Source organism: Lepidochelys olivacea, assembly GCF_965140295.1.
Source record: "Lepidochelys olivacea isolate rLepOli2 genome assembly, chromosome: 11".
NCBI classification, from domain to species: domain Eukaryota; kingdom Metazoa; phylum Chordata; order Testudines; family Cheloniidae; genus Lepidochelys; species Lepidochelys olivacea.
Genome location: NC_140421.1, coordinates 39,385,703 through 39,403,658, shown reverse-complemented (window position 1 = coordinate 39,403,658; position 17,956 = coordinate 39,385,703). Strand labels below are relative to the sequence as shown.

General features: G+C 38.0%; 1 protein-coding gene across 3 annotated transcripts in view; it reads right to left on the bottom strand.

Moving 5' to 3' along the window:
• The window catches only part of UBR3 (ubiquitin protein ligase E3 component n-recognin 3), a 215,164-nt gene that overhangs the window by 141,843 nt on the left and 55,365 nt on the right, over positions 1–17,956 (bottom strand). For all 3 annotated transcript variants that reach the window (XM_084642586.1, XM_084642587.1, XM_084642588.1), the window contains 10 exons: positions 15,947–16,126; positions 14,179–14,312; positions 11,143–11,229; positions 10,446–10,511; positions 10,241–10,330; positions 9,007–9,135; positions 8,862–8,914; positions 7,789–7,922; positions 5,866–5,950; positions 4,000–4,142 (listed from right to left, as the gene is read on the bottom strand). In XM_084642586.1, the coding sequence (XP_084498712.1) occupies positions 4,000–4,142; positions 5,866–5,950; positions 7,789–7,922; positions 8,862–8,914; positions 9,007–9,135; positions 10,241–10,330; positions 10,446–10,511; positions 11,143–11,229; positions 14,179–14,312; positions 15,947–16,126 (1,101 nt within the window). The remainder of the gene's footprint in view (positions 1–3,999; positions 4,143–5,865; positions 5,951–7,788; positions 7,923–8,861; positions 8,915–9,006; positions 9,136–10,240; positions 10,331–10,445; positions 10,512–11,142; positions 11,230–14,178; positions 14,313–15,946; positions 16,127–17,956) is intronic.

Below are 17,956 nucleotides of genomic sequence, written 5' to 3'. Positions count from 1 at the left end.
GTAAAGATAAGCTGCTGGGGCTGACAGAACTTTGATAAACATCCATGGGGCAGTGGAGAGACCAAGGGTAGGACACAATACTGGGAGTGATCTCTGTCTACCACAAAACACAGAAATAATTTCTGCACAGTAAGAATAGCAACATGAAAATAAGCATCCTTAAGGTCGAGGGAAATGAATGAATCTCCCAGATCTAGTGAGGGAATTATTGTTGCTAGGGTCACCATTTTGAATCGCTGGGAGCAGATGAAGGTGTTTAAACTCCTGACATTGAGCATTGGTCTCCACCCCCCATTTTTCTTTAAGACGAGGAAGTACCAAGAACAGAACCCTTCCTGAGAAAGTCTGGTGGGACAGGTTTGATTGCCCCCAGATCTTGGCAGGATCGTATCTCCTGCTTTAAAAGGTCTTTTTGAGAGGGGTTCCCGAAGACAGACTTACAACAAAAGGATGGACGGAATAGCTTGTAGAAATTTCCTCCAGCATCCAGCTGTCTGATGTGATGAGCTCCCAATAAGGTAAGAAATGAAAGAGATGCTCTCCATAAGAGTGGAAGGGGAATACGTGCAATGCAGGATCTAGAGTGGGAGTTAGTTTGTGACCCTCAACTAATGGGTCAAATGGATGTTTTGAAGATGTCCCTGGTTGAACAGTCGCTGAAGAGGAAGGCCCTTTCTTAGGGAATCTGGTCTTCTATGTGGGGAGCTTCAGCCAGTTTCATGGGCTAACAGTTGACTGGGAGAGATTGTTGAGCTGTCTGCAACCTGCTGTATTTTTTTTTTTTTTTTTTTTTTGCAGGTGTATAGATGCCCTGAGCTTGTAGCATCACCTGATGGTCTTTGAGAGAATGCAGAGACCTCTCGAAGGCATCACTAAACAACTTTGCGCCTTCAAAAGGAAGGTCTTCAACCATATTTTGTACCTCGTGTGGGAGGCCAAAAGACTACAGCCAGGAAGCTCAGAGCATGATTACTGCCGTAGCCATGGAACACGCAGCTGTGTCAATGGTATTGAGTGAGGCCCAGACAGATGCCTTGGAAACTGTCTGATCCTCTATCATGAGGGCCTGAAATTGTTGTCTCTGCTCCTGAGAAAGGTGTTCAATAGAGAAGAAAATTTTGAATAGACTGTGAAGTCATACTTTGGCTAGTCTATGCTGTAAGGAGGCCAAGAAGTAGGTTGTACAGCCCAAAAAGTCCAATTGTTTTAGGTCCATACCAGAGGGTGTTGAACAGAACCAATGTTGCCAATTCTGTTCACTGGCGCCACCTGCGAGTTGGGAATCAGACAGGAGGTACCCTAAGTCTCTGGGAGGGATGTACTACTTTTTGTTGGCTTGTTTACATGTTGGTGGTTGGAGTTGGCCACACTGTGTGTTGCAGTAAGCAAAGCTTCACTGATGGGCAAGGCAAACTTGCCCTGAGGAGATGAAGGAAGGATATCCAACATGAAATGTTGGGATTCCTGAATCTCATCTAATGGGACTTTTAAGTTGTCTGCCACCTTTTCTAGGAGTTCTTGAAAGGCCTTGAAGTCACTGGGGTAAGATGGTGGGGGAGGCATGATAGCCTCATCTAGAGATGAGGAGGATTTGTGGGAAGGTGGTGTTTCTTCCTCTTCCACTAGTGCCCTCTCTGGAGGGATCTGGGGGCATCAGTTTATGTTCCTAATAGGACCTCTTTTGTGATGGTACAATGTAGAAAGACACCATAATTAACCTACAGATTCCAATAAGCCTAAACTCTCAGAAGACCAGAACAAAGAGGCTGACCCAGAAAAGTCTCGGTTATTATGAAAAATATTTTTTAAAAGGATACCTCCAGGTATTAATTCTCCAGTGTTTTCCTACAAAAAATTACAGATTTCCTATTCAACATTTGGTAGATGAAAAATAGATGCTTTAGGTATTTAAGTCATATTAAAGAGATTTCAGATTTTCAATGGCTGTGGATATGCCTGAGCTTATTTTACAGACTAGTCATTTACATGCTAGCAGGCAGGAAGAAAGATAATTGAAAACAAAAACTCATTTTGCCATGGAATCAGAGTAGAAAGCACAGTATTTTGAACATCAACTTTACATAAGTTTCTATACACACGTTTTGTTTTAAAATAAACTCTCTTCCCAAACGGAGTCCAGAGATTTCAAGTTTCAGAGTAGCAGCCGTGATAGTCTGTATCCACACAAAGAAAAGGAGTACTTGTTTCACCTTAGAGACTAACACATTCATTTGAGCATAAGCTTTTGTGAGCTACAGTTCACTTCACTGGATTCCGATGAAGCGAGCTATAGCTCACGAAAGCTCATGCTCAAATAAATGTGTTAGTCTCTAAAGTGCCATAAGTACTCCTTTTCTTTTTGCAGAGATTTCAAATCACACACAGGCTGCACTAACACCCTGAGAAATGTCCCCCTTCTCAGTCTGGTATTCTCAGACCAGACCACTGTGTCAGAGGGCAGGTAGGTTACAGTGTGCAGAACAGGCTATATAAGGAATCTTCAATGGGTGTTCTCGAACAAAGCAAATCAGGAAAGGTGGACAGATCTAAGGCACACCATTTCCAAGGAAGAGAAATTCTTAGACAATCTGGCAATAAAATTAAGCTAAGTTACAAACAAAACTACATTCATTCGTTTTTTTTAAAAAATATATATATTTTGAAAATTCCTAAAATTAGTGTTCAAAATCCAGTGCTTTGTCTATTTAGATGTGCAGAATAAACTTCTACCTGTTCCAAATTCCCTTGATCATTAATAAGTCCTGTCTTCAAAAATATATTTCTGTTTTTGGACACAAGTTTAGTTATTTATGAACATAGAAAAATACTGTAGCTTTTATTCTAGCTTTAAATATGAATACATCACTGAGAACAGTGCTATCAGTGCATCAATACAGACCACAACAAACAGGTGAGAACTCAGTTTGCTTCTCTGAAGTCTTCATTTGCTGTTCTACTTAATTTTCAAATGAAGAGAGTGCTCTTACATAGCTCGTTTATCAGTAGCCCTCAAAGCACTTTACAAAGGATGTGTCTGTCATGTCTCCATTTTACAGATAGGGAAACTGAGGCATAGAAATTGGAAGATTTCCCCAAGGTCCACCCAGCAGGCCTGTGGCAGAACTGGGAATAGAACCCAAGTCTCCTAAGTCTGAGTCCAGAGTTGCAGATCTCACTTGCATCTGTTAGTCATTTTCAGTTAGCATTACAGTAGAACCTCTGTACGTTATCCTAGTCACTACTTTAGTCACTGCAGATTGTTTACATGCAAACTTGGAAATTCCAATAAACAAATATGGAAGGATAATATATCATGTACATTACAGTTGTAAAAATAAATGATCAATCTTATAATATACTTTACAGTACTGCAGCCAATATACCATATAATAATTTGTCAAAGTAAGAAAATCTACCTAGGATATGTGGCTATTAAATCTTCTCTGAAGAGACACCAACATTTTTTGGTGTCTGACTCGAAGTATGCTAATCACTAACTGCAATTTAGCAAGATTCTTCTGGTTTTGATTTTAGCATTGGCTTGTGATGACACAAAACTAAGACCACGAATCTGTCACTGAGGTAACTGATTCTGTGATTTTACGAGCCCCTTGTGACTTCTTGAAAATTTCAATAATTCAGCCCTGGCCGGTGGGGCTCAGGTTCCAGCTTCACCCCGGCCAGCGGGGCTCAGTCTCCTCAATCAATCCATGCTTTATTGTTTATTGCTCACGTCCTGTCCGTGACTTTTGATAAAAATACCCATGACAAAATCATAGCCTTATACATGGTTAATGCTTGCCTCATTGGGGCTTATGTTTGGACAACAGGTAAAAACTCATTTTACATCCAAACTCATTCTATGTCCATCAGTACTTACTATGCAAGAAAATGATTAAAAAGTCAAAACAAACAGAAGGGATAAATAATTTATTTTTACCATGAAAAGCATCTTCCATCTATGTAACTTGCTTATAAAAAAAATGTGAATTATTATACCTTTGGGTGTATACATTCCTTGTTGCATAGAACCTCCAGGTTCAAAAACGGGAGCTTTAAAATCAGCAACTGCTGACAACATTGATTCAAAGCTTAAACTTCCTGGAACAATGCCACTTTTGGGATTGGGGTTTTCTGGAATGTGATCTTTATGTTAAGAAAAACAATTGTTATCAAGGACTATTTAACAGCAGAAATATAGCACATCACTATTTTCTTTTGTCTTATATTTTAAGAGCTTCATTTAAGATGCTAAACTTTTGCAATGTTTTAATTTCACCACAAGAGGTCCATGTACGACAGCAGTTCCAGTGTAATCAAATTTGTATTGTACCATATCAACACTTTTGGCGTATAAATTTTAATTCTGTACACTACTTGCATTATTGCTCAAGCTGCTATGGTCTTATTCAGGGATTATATACTAAATGCACACGTTCTTGAACATGCTGTTAAACTTGTGCAGCTACCAATAAGGTGTGCTGGGGAGGATTGTTTAAACTTTCCAAAAATCTCTTCTCTCAATTAGCAATCTTTCTGTATAGAAACACTCTCATCCGCAGAAAGTAAGTCTTGAAAGTGAAAATGTCAAGCAAGCTCACTGATTGGCGATTACACATACATACGCACTCACATGCACACTTTTTGTTATTAAAAAAAGTACATGCTTGTATCCATGTGATAAATAACGATCATTTTATCCCTAGTACTATTAGTAACATATATTATTTTGAGTTAGAGTTAAGCACAAAGTAAGCAGATGACTGGGACCCACAGACCTGAAAGCTCTGTAAACTGGGTTGACCAGATCTGATTTTATGGAAGTGGTAACCTGCAAGGGAACAACTCATTTCCTGATCTCCTGTTCTGGCAGTCCCCAAAATCAGAAGGTCAGCCCTGCTTTAGCTATTTTAACTTTTGGCAAGCAATAGGATTTATAAAAATTTAAGTAAGCCACTAGCGTCGAGTAAATAGGCAGCTAGGCTGACCCACAAACCAAGAGGCTCTTGCAGAAATGGAGGAAAAAGGGGGTGGGTAAGAGAAACTTGGCATTGACTCTCTCGAAGAAGAAGAAAAGTTGGTGAACTGCAAATACAGAGACAAGTATATTCATTAATTAGTCTGGTTTTAAGTATTAATAGAAATCCTCCTCAGCATGAAAGGGTGACATAAAAGTTGCTGAAAAGGAGGCTATATGATTTATGTGCAGGGAAAGATGAGCGGTGGAGTGCTTGATGGTAGAAGGAAAATTTAGGAAGGGGGAAAACGAGTGGATTTAACTAAAAATATTAAAAGTAATATTGTGTGTACAGCAGTGGGGGATGGATGGGAAGATATAGGTGGAAACACACTAGGGAAAGAAAAAACAAAATAAAATGGAAAAAATAGCTTGTGAAACTAGCATGTGCACATATCATTCCTAAGCACTCATATTATTACCTTATTATTGTAAACCTCAAGCTACTTTTCACCATTTCTGCCTTTAAATTATTGCTGTCACTTACTGCACTATGTTTACAATTGGACTGCAAGTTCTTTAAGGAAAAGATCATGTCTATTTTACTTGGCTGCAAAGAACCTAGTACACTGTGAAGACAGCTAAAATATATTGCAAATCCTCACATGTATCATTTTCATATGAACAATTAAAGAAGACTAAAGTACTGAAGAAAATTTCATTGTGATCAACAGCATCATAATCCTATAACATCTGCCCACAACTCCTAAAGCTTGAGGTTGTTACGAGCGAGCAATATTGATGGCATCGTGCACAAGCTTTAAAATTCTGCAAAACACAGATTTCTTTTATAGTACTATTTACACACAGAAATCAAAATAAATAAGTTAACAGATTCCAAGGATATGAGATCCAGTAGTGAGCTATGAGTCCTGTCGTTCATACAGAGCTGGGCTACCATCTCTGCTCTGAGGATCTCGTCATCTGTCATTCCTAGGACAATAAAAATAAAATTAAATACCCTGTACAAGTTGTATGGGAAAGAAAAAGGGGATACACAGGCACACACATGCAGTCAAATCTCAGTAAGTTAAACACTAATTACAAATGTGAGACTCAACAGTTTGATATCCAAGTTAACACAGTTACATTGTTACAATTCAATTCAAAGATTTCTGGTCGATTCCCAAAGATGTCCACAAGAATTTACTAAACTATTCCTATTTTCTTATAAAGAGTTCTCTGTGTATTTGGAAGTTGTGTAAAGTAACAGCTCACTGATATTTCTCAATACATATGCTATTTTGAAAACAGACCATTGCACAGTAGACAACACTAAAACATGTTTTCTAAAGACTGCATTGTAAAGCACGGTAATAAATGAAGCTTAATAAAACACAACAGAATGCAAGTTTTAGCCAAGATTTTAAGTAGTCACTTAGGCCCAATACTGCAAACATTTATGCACACTCTTAACTTCATACACATGAGTAATAATCATATGCATAAGTATTTGCAGTACTGGAGTTTAATTCATTTTTCTATGGCAATATCAAAATAATTTTATTCTGTGTTAAATACTGTATATTTTGGGGGGAGAGGAGAATATACCAACAAAAAAATCACAGGAAAGGTTTCACAGATCCTGTGTCCCTAGCTGAATGTTTGGAATTTATGCCACTGAAGCACTATCAAATTAGCATACTTCACACTTATTGTACCAACTAGCACATGTTTCTACATCAGTAACATTAGAAATGCTGAAAAGGGTGATTACAAAGCTCAGTTCAGCTAGCTCTCAGTTCAGCATAATTCTGAATAAAGATCAGTGTCATAACACCAAGCTATATCTACAGGACTTTATCGGGGGTAAATCCCCTCCCTCACTCTGCAGGTATGGAAGGCCCAACAGACAGGATAACTGCGGTAGTTGCATGGCTCACGTTTGGGCCAAGATGTAGGAAGCGCATGCAGAGAGACTGAATGCCACAGCAAGTGCTCTGAAAGGGTAATTTGTGCAAAGCTGCAGAAGTAATTTATGGAATGGGGTAATGCTAGTGGATCCAAAGCAAGAAGAGCAGCAGCCACTGTGGCAACAGTAACGCTAAAGTTTTACCAGCTGCCAAGTTTTGCGTGGCCGGGGAGAAGGTTTGGTACAAGACCAGGATTTTGCCCCAGGTTACTGGCAAAGATACTTTCTACATCATTTCTATTACAAATTAACAGAAAAGGAATATTCACAAAGCTGAAAATATTGCACATTTGCTTCTTCGCACATAATTTTTTAGGTGCCCAAGTGGGAAATGAGTCTCTCCTTTAGTTCAACTGACTTGATAATGTCCTATTCAGTTTACTTGATACAAACAGCAGAAACCAAGTCATGTATATAAAAATAATATAATACAATAAAATTTCAGTTAATAAGGAAAGTCAAAGTTTCAACAGGGGAATAAGAAGCTCAATCATAAGAGATTATTACAAGTAGGAGCTTTAGGATTTGCTGATTCAAACACTAGTATTGACATTTAAGCTTCAATATACATCTCGTGATCATATGTATAAAAAAATTCAGCCATTTATTTCTCTCAAGAAGAGGAATGGACACCCTAACCCTGTATTTTGGCTGTTTCTAGTTTTTAGGATGGTTAAAATGAAGCAACTGATGAAACTGAAACCAAATTACAAACATAAAGAATGATCACTCAATTTTATTTAATAATTTTACTTATTCTGCTACAGGATAGCTATTAAATGCCAAAAGATTTAAAACCAAATACACATAAAATTCCATGTTACAGTAATATTTGTGGCTAGACAGTTGTGATTCTTACCTAAATGTAAGCGAAGACTTAACAGAATGACGAGAAATGTTAAGGCTCCTTCCAACATAGATCTCTCATGTTCTGAATCAAGAACTGTATTCTGATGCTGCGATGCCATTGTTAACAGATCTACCACCTTGAATCTACAGGACACAGAGCAAAGTTAGCGACCTCATTCTTCCGTATTAAGAGCCTGATGCCGAGAGGTACGAAGTATCTGGGATTCCAACTGAAGCACCATTCAGGCCCAGGCCCAAAAGGAGTATAAAATAAGATGTACATAATCTAATTAGAAGCAATCCTTGAAGTGAAAGGCTTTTTATTTTCACAAGGTGTATCCTTACCTTCATTGTACCATTCTGATCCTATTCATACTTCACATTCAAATACATCACATTTATATCAATTGAATACTTGAAAGTAGGTTAGTTGGTATTCACATTTATGTCCTGCTTTTCTTCAGCCATGTCTATGCTACAGCAGCACAGTTACCATGCTGCAGCTGTGATCCTGTAGCATAGACACTGCCTATGTCAGCAGACGGAGTTTTTCCGTCAACATAGGAAATCCACCTCTCTGAGAGACGGTAGCCAGGTTGACAAAATAATTCTTCCATCAACCTAGCTGCGTCTACAGAGGGGTTAGGCTGACCTAACTACTTTGCACAGGGTGTGACATCTTTCACAGCCCTGAGCGACAAGGCTAAGTTGATCTAAGTTTTAGGTGTAGATGGAGATGCAAGCAGACTTCTTGTGATCCTCACTGCTATTCATTCTCCCCTTCAGTGTGGGAGTTCCAAATACTTACACACCAGAGTGTGCAACACTTCTAAAATTGGAAAGCTCAGGAGATTCAACTCTGGAGTTTCATAAACATATTGCACACACTGGCGTATAAATCCAAAACCAGCCCTGAGTGAAAGGGAGGATGAATGAAACTGCCACAGTGGAACCCATCAGTGCTGTGGTGCAAGAGGGATTCAGCAGGTCATACACCTTTTCCCCATGGTATATTTTAAATAGTCAGTAAGTGGCAGAATGCTATATAGTGGTATTCATTCTATCCTTATGCTTTGATCTTACCTTTCAAAAACTGATGAAATAAAATAATCTGGGTCAAGTCTAGAAGCACAGACCTGTAAAAACAAACATGGTACATTCACTTTACTCATCAATCATTAGTGTTCTTATAAACACAGTACGTGGGTTCACAGAAACTATACCTTACCTGTAACAGGTAAATGTCAGGATCAATCATGGAGTTACAAAAATGAGACTGCACATAAGTCATTGCTTGTCCTTTAATTTGTAGACCATTTCTTACCCACATGTTACTATGGATTTCAGAAAGGCTTGCCTATTTTTTAAAGAAAAAGAATTAGCTGAAATAAATATTTTGCAAACGTTCAAGGAAAATCAGCTATTCAGTTGTCTGTAGTCACACCATCAGCTGCAATCCCCTCAGATCTCAAAATCAGCAGAGCTGGACTATCTCAAAAGTTGGATGAGAGACACCCCAGAAAATACCCCTGATGCTGCAAAAAATTCAGTTGGTACCAGTATGTATGTGGTTCTCTTCTTGCTGAGACAGTACTGAATCCATGCATGAGGCATGATATTAAATTACAGTGGTGAATAAGACTTAAAACGAAGGCTTTGATCACTAAAAAGATACTGTACTATTTTTTGCAAGTTTGTTAACCAGGTGTCCTGCCCAAATTCAAAGTAAGGTATTTATATTCCACCACAGATCTGTAATATGTAGAATATGGTCCACTCTAAAAGGAAGGGCATTTCAGGAAATGGAGGGGTAGGCATGTGAAAAGATCCATGGTTCGTGATTCTTTATCCTGAAAAAGTACCCGAAAAATGAAGTGTGTGTCTTATAACAGATTATCAATTATTACAACTATTTCTCTTCATCTCCTAACTTGGATATAAACAGAATGTTAAGTGTAAAGCCACAGGCAAGAATCCTGCCCATCGAGGAATAAAGGGTCTTCACAACCCAACCTCTACATTCACTCCTGCATATTCTGCATCCTCAATTTGTACATATTAATATTAATTGAATGCACAAATTGTTCCAAGCACAAGTATGTACTCAAATTTAGCAGTAGCTTTTTGAAAATGTGATCCTAAACATTAAGCATAGTTCTCACCTAGGGTCATTATATGATGTTAACAGTATTTGAAAAAGTAGTTATCTGATTCTAAGAATACTTTTCTAAGTTTATTCTGACAAATCACTGTAAAACTGCTTACAAGTGATAAACATTTCATATATTGCAAGGAGTTGTCAACTATGTTAATTTTTGTATTCCACAATTAATGTGTTTTTCCACAGCTGTTTACACATTTTTTAATATACTTAAACTATTTGGACTGGAAGAGGGGAAAAGAGATAGTGTCCTCTTTCATATTCTGTACATTCAAACCAAAGAAGCAGCCTGGCACCATACCTGAATCTGAAGCGGGTGAATCATTAGTTTCATCAACATCTCCTGATCTGGTAAAATAGAATCCAGATCTAGCTCTTGGCATTTGACAGCCTACATACAAAATGGAGTATAAATTTTACTGAGAATATAAGGAAATGATTTTTTCATACTATAAACCGACACCACCTTATTTTCTTATAGAATATGGTAACAAATCCATGCTTACCTTACTCAAAAACATAGCATAGTAACGATGTAGTGGCAAATGAAAAGTAACCTGGTTAGGCGCTGGCTGCAATGAAAATACAATGCATTTTACCATCAAATACAAAAAAGTATACGAATCATACAGACTATCATTTCACCTGGCACATCCACTGCTGATGGCTCTTTCCGCTAGATATTGCTAACGTTACCATATCTCTCCCCCTGCCAATGCTTCATCTCCCTTTTCCCAAACAGTTCAGGTTGATCTCTCCTGCCTAGCCGCTAGGATATTAGTCTCACCCCACCTGGAATCAGAGAAATGTCTCCCAAAACACCAGAGCTGCCCACACCCTAATACTTCATACGAAATGGAGTGCAGAGAGTCTTTATCGTTGCTAAAGCTCTCCACTCTACTGCCTTGGAGTGCTCCTATGGCATCAGTTGGTAGAACCTCAGTCTGAATACAAGTTCACATTAATTAAATTGGGGACTCCAGTGTTCTTAATTCACAGATGTATCACATCATACCCATGAATTACAAAGGTTTTAACAAGAGTAGCATTGTTTTTAACATGGTAATCCATCTGTTACGGTATTTAAAAGGATAATTTTCTTTCTCCTTTAAATAATAAAAAATACTTTAAAAGTTAATATTTTAACAAGTTTAACAAGACATTTCTGACAACACTTTGTTTAATCATATAAAGGATGCAAACCTCATCTACAAAGTTGATTGCATCAAACCAGTCCTGAAGTGCTTCAAGGCAGTACCTAACAACATTTCGTGTGTACTCTTGTGTCTCCTACAATAAGAAAAATTATTTGACATTGCATCATCGTACATTGTACCACGCTATTCAAAAACAGTTTTGCGTTTACAGTTTCATTAATACAATGGGGAAAATAGTTTGTTAACTAGTATGATGGTTTAAGGATTTTTTCAGTTCTTTCTGTTCAGTTTTAAAACAGGGCACAAATACGGAATTTGCACAGTGGTTCTCTTTTTATTTAAAAAAAGTTTTCTTTTCCACCACTGAAAATTAACATGGTTTAACGATTTACCGGTGGTTGACACTGTCTTTCTCTACACTGAGGTTTTTCCCAAATTCATCAATGGCAGGAGTGCCAGCATACCAGAGCCTAGAATATTTTTGTTATTGTGTTATCCAGACCTGTTCTGAGCTGCGATGCAGGTGTCGCCCTCTATCACATTCAACCAAGTTTTATTTTAAAAAAAAAAACAAACTTTCATTTTATTGTGTCAACCAATTTACTTGGTACTGAATTAAGTTTTCCGGGTCTATAATTCCTAGGACCAACCCCAACACCATATTTTAAGAGACTAGTAAACATTTGCTACCCTCCAGTCCTTGGATGTAATAACAGTGGATTTAAATGTTTGTTCAGCCACTTGATTGAGTTCCTTTGAAATTCTTACAAACAACACTATTTGGTCTTGGTGGCTTAATGTTGTTTAATTTAATCTATTTGTTTTAGCACAGAAACAGGAACCTGTGCATACAAAGGGACCTTTCATGCACAGATCTTAAAAGGAATTACTAAGCATCCAATATCCTATTCAAACATTTCTACTGCAATGTCTTTAGAGTTTAGCAAACTCAGTGTAGTAAAATTCAGTGCTCACCACTAGATTAACAAATGTGAGTGTAATTATAGTGAACGTATAGGAGTAATTTTGTTTCAGGTTAACCATAAACTTTATTTATATATATATTTATATATATTCTCACATTGAAATGCAATTTAATTGCATCTCTCAAAGTTAAGGCAAGATAGGCTATAAACCTCAAGCAGTGGGGCCAAAAGCATGTGGTGGGGGGGAAGGGAAGACAACTAGTTGGCACTTCAAAAACTAGTAAATTGTAGTACAGTATTCTAAGGGCAATTTAGCCTCAGAAGTGAGATTTAATAAGAATATCTTAATATGATTTACAATATGAAAATGCCTTTGCAATTGCTAATTTAAACTTTTGGAATATTTAGTTTACACAAAGAAGTCTTTTCAGTGCACATTTCAATCCAGACTTCACTGTCCTATGAACACCAACATAACTCCTCCTACTTATTTTGGAAACTAGTTAAAATTAGAAGATTGATATTTATTATTCATAATAAATGATGATGAGGTAGAAATGTAAAAGTTTTCATGTTTCAAGTATTCCTCTCAATAGAAGGATTCCATTTTCTGCTAGTCTATCATTGTTTGACACACAAATTAACAATTGTGTGGTGTAATTGTGAGAAAAATCATCATTATGCAAGAGATTTAATCTCACATAGTTAATACTCCAGATCTTTGATTTGATAATTATGCACAAATACGTAGTTTTATTACTGTCCCAAAATGACTATTTGCAGGCACAAACAACCAACCAATATTATAATCACATCACAGCAGACTTAATTTTCTCTTTTCCCAATATTACAGAATAATCACCAGAGTTGTTCGGACACAAGTATCAACCTATATCCCATTACATTTTAACCTCATTCCTATTACAGTCAGTGTTCACCCAAGACCTCTAGTCCCAGTTCTGGAGACTATAACTAAGTAACATCAATCATATTTAAATAGGCACTTCAAAGGATTTACGAGATTGCTGTTACAGAGTTATATCCTCAGCTCTAATAGGTACAGCCTGAGATGTCTGTTGCTTGCCCACTCTATCTTTGTTTTCACTAAAATAATGCTTCTTTCAGAGAAACGAACAGTGGCTTTTCTCCTCTTCCATAGAAACAAGTCTCCAATATCATCATCCTTATCAAAGCTCCTGTGAAGGCACTAAAATCAAACTGGGGGGTTGATACTCTCATATACATTTCCTTAGTTTAAAGAGATTACTCTCTCAAACTCCTATACATTGCACTATGCAGGTCAGAAGCTATTTACAGTATCATTCAGTTGGCTGGCAAAGACAGTTCCCAGGCTTGGGTACAACCCTACATGTAACATGGACACCAACACCACGAGGACAGATGTTAGTGCCAAGTCTCATGTGGCCTACTTGCTGGTAGTTGTATCACCTACTAGAAGAAAGCAGCAGTTGGTGCACATATTACAGAGCTCCAGCCATTACTGCCCTAATCTAACATCTTGATAAGCCAACAAAGGGGACTAGTTTGCTTTTTTTAAGCCCCCTTATTTGACATACAAATGAAAAGCCTTAATTCACCTAAATAGAAAAATAAATCTCACCACACTCAGAGGCTTCACACAATGAAGATTCTGGAAAAGCTTGTCCTGAATCATCAAGACAAACCCATGGGAACATTTCAGCCTGCAGGTATTGATGAAAGTCATGATTTAGTGTATGAAAAAAATCTTTGGTGCTCCAGCTGAGCAATTTGGAGGAAGAGAACCCTTCAGCCAAGAATGCTTTTATTCAAAAACGCGTATCTCGTTTGTTTCAAAGATCTTCCAAGTGAACATCTGAAGTCATCACTCTTTTCTCCAGTCAAATGTCTGGCCAAATCTTATGCAGAGAACTTGAGTATAAACATCTTTTAAAGGATTTGTGAGTTCTGTTCAAATAAACTACAAAATACTGCCGGATGTATTTTAATCAACTTCAATTTCATACACCATCCAGAAAGTAACACTTGATGGAGAACTGATACATGACCCTAAAATCCAACTATTTGTAATATTTGCTGAGACTACAAAAAGGAAGTTAAAAGGAGTTGTTGTTTTTTAAAAGACGAAGCAAAAATGAAAAAAATGTTTGCCTTACCCTAACTTTACAATGTGATAGCAGTCCCCACATTGGTTGGGCACAGGCTTCCAGTTCAGCAGCAAATGCAGCATAGTAGGTCTGTGATTCAAACTCCACATGCTCATTTAATTCTCGCTTATTTAAATTCATACCTTAAAAGACGTAAGCAGTGTTATACAACAGTATCTTTCTCTACCATTAAGTGGATCTTAGTATTTTTTTTAATTATACACACACTTACATATATGCATACCTATACAGGGAGATGACATCCTTGCAATAAGATTCAGAGGGTGTGATCAATTTTACCTAAGCATCCACAAGATTAAGGATTTGAACTGAACAGAGACCTTGAAAGTTGACTAGAAAGAGATTAGTTGAGTAGAGAAAGTCTGGCCATGTTAGGCTAGCAACTCAAGCACCCATGCTGAACAGGCACGTGATCTGAATTGGGCCCCTTTTAGTCCCAACTCCAAATCAAATCAATGAGAATTTTTAAATTGACTACAAAATCTTGGATCTCTCCATAGAGGAAGCATGCTTTCCACTATGCAAACATTCAGAGAAAAACAAATCAATAAAAAAATCTCTCACATTTCCACGTTTATACAAAGAATACCTAAATACGTCAAGTTCATTTTCCCTAGTATTGAGTTTACAACTTTGACATTAAAACATATTTCTATCAAAGTCATAGCTTACACTGTTAATACAGGTTTCAGAGTAACAGCCGTGTTAGTCTGTATTCGCAAAAAGAAAAAGAGTACTTGTGGCACCTTAGAGACTAACCAATTTATTTGAGCATGAGCTTTCGTGAGCTACAGCTCACTTCATCGGATGCATACCGTGGAAACTGCAGAAGACATGGTATATAATGTCTTCTGAGACCATGGTATATAATGGTATATAATGTCTTCTGCAGTTTCCACGGTATGCATCCGATGAAGTGAGCTGTAGCTCACGAAAGCTCATGCTCAAATAAATTGGTTAGACTCTAAGGTGCCACAAGTACTCCTTTTCTTTTTACTGTTAATACAACAATTTCATGAGAACTTTGGCAGTGTGTAACCCAATGCATTTTATTCACCCCTTCTGTGCCTGATCAACATGGGCTACATGGGTCTGTTAGAGCTTTATCTCCAGAGCCTAACATTTTAACTCAAGCGTAGAGAGATTCATGCTTTAAGCTCTGGAGATCCTCAGCTGCCATGATACAAGTTGGAGCTTGTCCAGAATTCAAATCATGGTGTGTCTCAAACACAGTTTCCATGACTAGAAGTAGTATGTAACCCACCAGTCAACATGTATTACGCATTCCCTGGTGTGCCCCAATCCACAGTGGATGCAAATCTATTACAGCTCTCATTTTGAGACCCTGTCTTTAGTTCAAACTACAGAAACTAATGCTTTTAGATCTTGGACGTCCCTGGTTCAACGCCTGGTGAGGGTCAAGATGTCAGTTGTCACAATTGCACATCGGAAGTGCTTAATGCCTTTACATGTTCAGCCTTTGCTTCTCATCAGTTGGCATTTCAGAAACAGAATTCTTTTGGCTTGAGTAATTTACAAGAAACTATCCACTTCCAGAAATTTGCATCAGATTAAAACTGAACACGCTAATGGATTAAATATTTTTATACAAGTGCGTGTAAGGTATATGTTATTGTAAACATTGTGTCACCTTTAAAAATTCTTGTTTAAGTACAGGAGAGAAAAGACTTTAAATTAAGCAGATTCCAAAAAAGGTATTTCTAATCTCTAAATAAGAAAGCTAAAAGCCACCTACCTTGAAAGAATGATACAAAATTCATCCAAGTTACTAACAGACTATGATCCTCCAGGAATTTCTTAGCCACACTTTGGTGTGAAAGGATATTAATAAAATCACTAACAAGTGGCCAGTAAGTATTATTCTTTAATAGTGCTTCCCCGCAGTTCACTACGACATGTAAACTGTTTTCTTCATCTAGGAAAAAAGTGATTAAAAAAATCCCATCATGATGTTTTTTAAAGAAAAAATATAGTAACTACCATAGTGAACAATTTAAAAAATCAGGGTTTAAAAACATTTATAGCATGCAGAGCACACGGCTGTAAAGAACGATTACTTACCTTATAGCAACGATTGTTCTTCAAGATCTTGTCATCTGTGTGGATCCCATTCTAGGTATACATGCCCCCCACTTGCATGAGATTGGAAACTGAATAGTAGCGGTTGTTGGGCCATGCCTGCACTGCACATGTCCTTGTGCCCTGCCTTTCTAGACCATAAAAGGCACTATTGCTCAGTTACCTTGCTAATTTAATGACACGTTTCAGAGTAACAGCCGTGTTAGTCTGTATTCGCAAAAAGAAAAGGAGTACTTGTGGCACCTTAGAGACTAACCAATTTATTTGAGCATGAGCTTTCGTGAGCTACAGCTCACTTCATCGGATGAGAGTGAATTTGTGTGGGGGGGTGGAGGGTGAGAAAACCTGGATTTGTGCTGGAAATGGCCCACCTGATGATCACTTTAGATAAGCTATTACCAGCAGGACAGTGGGGTGGGAGGAGGTATTGTTTCATATTCTCTGTGTATATATAAAGTCTGCTGCAGTTTCCACGGTATGCATCCGATGAAGTGAGCTGTAGCTCACGAAAGCTCATGCTCAAATAAATTGGTTAGTCTCTAAGGTGCCACAAGTACTCCTTTTCTTCTTGCTAATTTAAAATCTCAGGTAAAGAGGACTCCAAAAAAGCAGAGATGGAGGGCAGCTTGTGACACACACACACACACACACACCCCAGCTCCTCAAAGAACCAAAGTTACTAGAAGGTAAGTAACTGTTCATTCTTCAAGTATGTGTCCATATGGCTCTCACTGAGGGTGACTAATGAGCAGTGTCCCATCTGGACAGTGTGACTGAGGAGTCCCAACGTTCACTAACTAACTAATGATTGTAATACTGCCCTACCAAAACTGGCATCTGACTCATGGCCAGGACCAGAGCATAGTGTTTAACAAAAGTCAGGCATTACTCTAAGTAGCTGCCTTGCAGATTTCAGACATAGGGATCAGAGTAGCAGCCGTGTTAGTCTGTATTCGCAAAAAGAAAAGGAGTACTAGTGGCACCTTAGAGACTAACCAATTTATTAGTCACTAAGGTGCCACTAGTACTCCTTTTCTCTTTAGACATAGGGATGTTTCTAACAGACCTGATTGGAGGACAAGCCCATTTTACAGCAACTTTCAAAGTTTGTTTTCATTCTGCAGTGGAACATTTTCATGAAAACAAAGTTATTATAAAATGTCCTTTCTCAGACCAAAACCAGAGAAAAAGAGAAAGCGTACATACTGCCTCAGACATGAGAGATCCAGGTACAAGTTCCAGATATCCCTGATTCAGAGGAAAGTTTTTCCAACCCTGATCACTCTGAATCCCACCTTGAACCCCACATCCAGGGCAAGTACCATAGCCACTAGGCAAGTGAGAGAGAAAGACACTCTCCCCATTCCCCCCACACACACACATGCTTCCTCCCCAATGAAAATGTTGTCAAAAGCAATAGGTTTAAACAAAACCGCATATTTCCCTGAAATTTCATTGACTCAAAAAAGTTCCAATCAGCTCCAGTTTCTAAAGCATGGAGAGGAGGCAGTTTCACTCTAGGGAAATGGAGCTTTGATGTTTGGAAGAAGAAGTGTATGAGACATGCCTTTGATTAGCAACTCTCTAGATATGGCTCAATGTGAATGCCGCATCTCCTTAGGTGCGCTGCCATCACAACTAGGTATTTAGTGAAGACTATTGGTAC